The sequence below is a fragment of the Herpailurus yagouaroundi genome, unplaced genomic scaffold (assembly GCF_014898765.1).
Source record: "Herpailurus yagouaroundi ecotype Mexico unplaced genomic scaffold, PumYag 29, whole genome shotgun sequence".
NCBI lineage: Eukaryota > Metazoa > Chordata > Mammalia > Carnivora > Felidae > Herpailurus > Herpailurus yagouaroundi.
In genome coordinates this window covers 65,648,783-65,654,782 of record NW_024412377.1, presented here as the reverse complement: position 1 = coordinate 65,654,782, position 6,000 = coordinate 65,648,783, and the positions used below count along the sequence as shown (strand labels likewise).

General features: G+C 42.6%; 1 protein-coding gene across 2 annotated transcripts in view; it reads right to left on the bottom strand.

Moving 5' to 3' along the window:
• Positions 1 to 303: 303 nt before the first annotated feature.
• FAF2 (Fas associated factor family member 2) overlaps positions 304 to 6,000 on the bottom strand; it is an 81,276-nt gene continuing 75,579 nt past the window's right edge. The window contains exons 11-12 of one of the 2 annotated variants that reach the window (XR_005781606.1): positions 5,089 to 5,273; positions 3,452 to 3,559 (exon numbers count right to left, since the gene is read on the bottom strand). Coding sequence is in view for 1 of the 2 variants with exons in the window: in XM_040445787.1 (XP_040301721.1) it covers positions 3,377 to 3,559 (183 nt within the window). In the remaining variant the exon portion in view is untranslated. Of the gene's footprint in view, positions 3,560 to 5,088; positions 5,274 to 6,000 lie in introns of both variants that reach the window. The other variant, XM_040445787.1, reaches the window with a different exon arrangement.

Here is a 6,000-nt window from a genome sequence, read left to right as displayed (position 1 = left end):
ATTCCAAGATAGACAGTGTTAACTTCATTTACAGTTGGGGGAAACTAACGAACTTGTTTGAAGCCACAAAGGCCAAATTTGAACCCATATCTATCTGCCCCTCCTACCTATCCACACTAAGTTGCCTCTTTTCACTGGAATGCATTACTGATTTATTTTAACTCCTTGCTTCTCTTTGATTCTCCCTTGCCTCTCAGCAATGCAATATCCTGTTCCCACCCCCATGGTTTCCCAAACTTTCCTTCATGAACACAGAAAATATCTACCACATCTCTCTTAAACAGAAAGACCCACAACTCATTATGAGATTTTGTTATAAAACATTTAATGTTAACCTACAATACAATGTAAACTTTTATGAAAAAAATTTAAAGTACACTAGATTTCTTCAGTAAATTATCACGTAACTATTCAGGCGCAGTACAAGTTGGGGCACTGCATCCTTTATGGATGGATTTCCTGTTGCTGCGTTCCTCACAAGTCCTAAAAAAGCCAGTTGTAAAGTGGAGCTCCTTGTTCAAGCACCAGATAATACTCCCCTGATTTTGCATTCTGGGGTTATCACTCCTTCCCACAGTCATTTTCTGAAACTTTTTCCTTGGCCTTGGCACCATTAGCAATTTTCATAAAGACTGCTCAGTTGAAGATTATAGGTTCTTCTTTTTTTTTTTTTTTAAGAGATAAATATTGTCCTCTGGCCATTTTTTATCCAACCATCATAGTGGAAGCAAGCAAGGACAAAGTATTTGCCACAGGAAATTCTGCAGAAGTGGAAGAAAAGACCAGAGAGGCCCCACTGAGGCTGCAAAAATTCAACTGACTCCAATTGGAGGTCTTTGCTTGGTGATTTCCCATGGTTATTCAGCTGAATCTACTTCAGTTTGGGGCGTGCAGAACAAAACTTGAAACAGGCGTCTTCGTTAGGTTGACGACTTGCTGTTTGAACAGCTGAAATAACCAAAGGTGATTTGGAAATGAGCAACTGCTTGCAGATCATCAGCTTCTCAGTATTTTCTCCCTTGCAGGTCCCATTGAGTTCTCCGAGGTCCTTGGGAGTAACATACAGATTGTACTGACTTGAAGTGATAAAATGTGCATCCTTCATGGGGGAGGAAGGGAGATGGCACCAGGCAGCAGCCCTAGGGTCAGCAAGGAGACAGGAATGGGGTCTGAGCAAAGCAGGCCTGTTTCAACATGGACTAGGAAGGAACATGTGCTTCAGATAAAACTTCTTGAAACCTAAAGTAAATGAGTAGGCAATCCCAAGAGCTGTACCGACATAGACTTTTTCTTAATATTCTGGCATCTGACCTCCTTCACTGAACAAGTTTTGAAAGGGCAAGAGGCATAAAGTGCACACTGTAGAGTAAGATGCAGACTGAATTAAGGAAAAAGATTTACAACTTTCCAAGGAAGCATAAGCAAGACAGTACACCCAACCTAGAGAAGGCCCATAATACCCTCCTCTCCTGTGTAAGGCTAGGGAAACAGCTATGAATTTGACAGGGAGTGAAGCTCTGAGTTAAGTGGAAAAATTCCTCTTTGCATGGTTGTCAGCAGGAAGCAGACGTCACATAAAGCTAAGCGGAGAATATGGTTTATCCTGGTATTCACTCCAGATACATTTTATACCATCAGACAGTGATCTTCTACTCATCTGGCCCTGAGGCAGCTAGGAGCAGAATTAAGTTTTCCTATAGATGGTGTTCTAGACACCTGTGCCAAGGCCACTGGGAAATTCCCAGGCTCCCCACCCTGTCCCATGGTGTTTATCCCAACCACTGAGGGCTGCAGAAAATAGAAGCCACATCACTGCTACCTATAAGAGTGGCCCTTAGATTTTAGGTAAGCAAGAGAGAAAGCCTTTGGAGACTGCAAATCTACCAAGTTATGCTTTATTTTGATATGAACCCCCAGCCTCACAGCATGCTAGGAACTACAGTTACTTTGGTAGCTTGCTGTGTTACAAGTCTGCACCAGTCTAGCTGTAGAACACTTTGGAATATTTGCCAGCTCATGCTGGCATCTATTAATACATGGCCTAACCCATGTACCCATTACTAGAAACTCAACCACAGAAGAGACATCCAGAGGTTAAAAAACCCTATTACTTAAACAGAGCAATAGAGGGAGAGGATTAAAAACTGCCTCCAGCAAGTGGCTACATTAGAAACTAAAATGTGCCTTCCAACAACTTGGAAGTTCAGGAGTTTGGTCTTGCCTCTCCTCAAAGTCTCTAGTTCTAACCTTAAACCACCATCACCACCACCACCACCACCACCACACTCCCACTGAGACAGGCAGGGCACTCTCATGGGGTTCTGCTGGTTCTACCATAGGCCCTGCTAGTCCTTTGGGAAGGCACCAAGCTTGGCAATTCAGGAAAGCTCAGGGATGGGCACGAAGAGCATGCATGTGTCAGAAGAGGAATGAAGAGCTGCTATCCTTTGGTTCAGATCCCATAATAACCACCTGGTACAGATTCCAAGGGAAAGCTGCAGTCATGTGTATAGGTGAGTATACACGGGAGTTCACACCACACGTATGGGTATATCTGTCTATACATAGCCTTTGCAGGGCAATGAATCCAGATTTCCTCCCCAATACTCCAAGTGGGGCGCAGAGGTGGCAAGAAAGGACAGCAAGAGTTGGACCAAAAAGAACAACCTCTCTGGGAATGTGAGAGGGACAATGGCAGAAATAAGCACAAACCAGCCCAGGGCACCTTTATTATACTCTTGTGGGCTAAGGAGCCCAGGGCATGAACTCATAGGCTTAAGAATTGGCTCTTTATCAAATAAAGTTAAGGAAAAAAAAAAAAACAACAAACACCTACGTCAGCCTCATTCCTTTGGTCATTACAAAGCAACAGAAAACATTTAAAAGTTATTCATAAATGGTGGGAAGTTCAAGGAACATCTCTGTTCTGTGCCTTCTCTTCCCTCTCTTCTCTGGTGGTGGGAGAAGCAAGTCCTCAAGAGATGCTGCAGTAGCTGGTTGATGGGGAGGTTTTTTCACTTTTATTTTCCATAAAAGCAAGAATGAATGAGAACTAGTGAGAATGTCCCCTTCCCCAGCTGGGACAATGACTGGGTTGGAGGTGAAGAGTCTCCTTTCGTTGGAAGGTGCGTGGTGCAGAGGCAGTAGGGAAGGGTGGGCTTGCCGGCGGGAACATTCATTGCTGACCTCGCGCGCACACACAGGTGGTGACTCTTTTAGGCAGCATGGTTTCTGATCCTTCCTTAGGATGCAGCAGTCTTTTAAAAAAAATATTGTATTATAATAATAATAATATGAATTTCTCTCTCTTGTTTTTTTGTTTTTGTTTTTCCATTTCTTTTAGGGATTAGGGTAGGAGGGGAGAGGAAAAAAAATGTCATTCATCTGTAAGGTCCTGAACAAAGAGAACCTCTGTGTGGCTGAGTCCGGCCTCCTGCAGCGTGGGGGGGTTGGGCCACTCCTCTGAAGGGATACAGGGCAGCACCCGCCGGGGAAAGTTGGCTTCAATCTGAAACTTTTCTGGGCTTTCTTTCAAGGAGAATAAGAAGTCGTGGATTACCTGCAGATCATACAGGAAAAGGGTGGTGAGAAAGACAAAGACAGACAACACAACTATGAAATCAAATATCCCTAGCTCTCTCCAGGATGACTCTGAGATATGAAGTAATCACGTTACAGTGGAATTCTGTTGTGAGGTCCTTCCATTTCACACAGCAAATACGTAGGGCAGTTCTTTGAAGAGATTACACAGCCAATGCCAGTCCTACTTCTGAACTGATTCATGTTTTTTTTTTGTTTTTTGACAACTTGTTTGCTATAAAGCTAAAAATTTTTTACTTAGAAATAATCAGAGGGGTGCCTGGGTGACTCAGTCAGTTAAGTGTATGACTCTTGATTTCAGCTCAGGTCACGAGATCAAGCCCTGCACTGGGCTTTGTGCTGACAGCGTGGAGCCTGCTTGGGGTTTTCTCTCTCCCTCTCTCTGTCCCTCCCCTGAGCACGCTTCTTGCTCTCAGAATAAATAAATAAGCTTAAAAAAACATAGGCGCCTGGGTGGCTCAGTCGGTTAAAAGTCCAACATTGGCTCAGGTCACAATCTCACAGTTCATGGGTTCGAGCCCTGCATCCGGCTCTGCGCTAACAGCATAGAGCCTGCTTCAGATCCTCTGTCTCCCTCTCTGCCCCGCCCGCTGCTGTGCGCGCACACTCTCACGTGCTCTCAAAAATAAACATTAAGGAAAAAATCAGAGAGTTACAGAAACAGAAGTACAGAATTTTTTTCTTTGAACCAGTTGAGAGCGAACTGCCAACCTGACGTCCCATCACCCCCAAAATACTTGTGCATGTCTTATAAATAGGACAATCTCCTACATAACCATAATATAGCCCTCAAAAAAAAAAAAAAAAGCCAGGATATTAACTGGCACATTATTGTTGTAACATAATATATATTTATTATTAAAGTTTTCAAGTTTTGCTAGTTGCCTTTAATAGCAAAATGCATCAAGTTTAGGATTATGTGTTCCATTTCATCGTCACATCTTCTAAGCCTCCTCCCCTAGTCTGGAACAAATCCTCAATCTTTCCTTGACTTTCATGACCTTTCACTTTTTAAAGATAACTGGTCACTTATTTTGCAGAATGTTTTCTCAATTTGTTTGCCTGATGTTTACTCATGATTAGATTCTAGATGTGTTCTTTGGAGGGCGTGTTACAGAGATGCTGCTGCGTTCTACTAAATGCATCCTACGCAGTTGGAGCACAATTCCAATCTGCCCCAGTGCTTATAATGTGCACTTTGATCACTTCATTAAGGTGGTGATTGCCTCTCCACTGTCCAAATTCTTCTTCTCTTTGTAATTAAAGAGATTCTATGGGGAGGTACTTTGAAACTATAGACATAGTGTTCCTCAAACTTTCAACTTATTTATACTAACACAGAGTCATGATTTCCTACTTTAATAGGTTATAATGTTATAATATTCATTTTAATGTTCAAATTGTTCTAGATGGAGTCAGAAGGAGTCCAATCAAGATGGCTTCTGTGTCTTTATGGCAAGTCTCATCATTTTTTGAATAATTCCTTGCCTTCTGGCACAGGGTATTCCAGGCTGATCTTGTGTTTTCCTGCCCCAGCTCTGGAATCAGACATTTCTCCAAGGAGCCCTGGTTCTTCTTAATGGACAATGGTACTTAAAAGCCACGATCCAGGTGTTAGGTATGTTCATTGCTATTGGGGTGTTTCTGCTCCCAAGCACTCTCTGTGTAAAAAACTAGAGAATATGTGAATATACATACATACATTGAAATCTATATTTCTCTCTATATATGTACACAGAAAACCAGGAGTTTGCTTCCCCCTCCTCATCCAGTTCTGGCTTTAACACCCCACCCCACCACAGGCTACTCAGGCTCTGACTTCTGTGCACTCCTGTCCCCACATGTGGACACTCTCTTAATTTGGTCAAGATCTGACACACTCCATGTGGACCTGTCCTCTGTGAGAATGCCCTCCTCACCCTGCTCTGACTCTGATAAAACAAAAGTAAATTCTTAATGAGAAGTAAGGTGACATCAAGAAAACTCAAATTACTAAAACCTAAAATGTGAGGTACCTATGGAATAAGCCACCTTTATCATCCCCAGTCTCTGGATGCCACACATCAAGAACAGGCACACTGGATCCACTCTGTGGCCCACTTTATCTAGCATGCTACTTCTACCAAAAAAGTCTAAAGGATGTGTTGTGGAGGGCACTGCTAACCTCTTTCTTTCAGGTCAATCCCAAAGATCAGGAACACAACATTCAAGTTACCCTTACTATTTTGAGGGAAGTTACATCTCATAAGTTTGTTCCCTTCTGTGTGAAGCAGTCCTTTCTTCATGTGTTTTAAACTGACCTCTTTAGAGCTTTTATGACGCTGCATACTTCATACATAACATACATACTCTAGAATTTAAGGCGTAAATCCATGCTCTTCTCTAAATCCACTCATGATT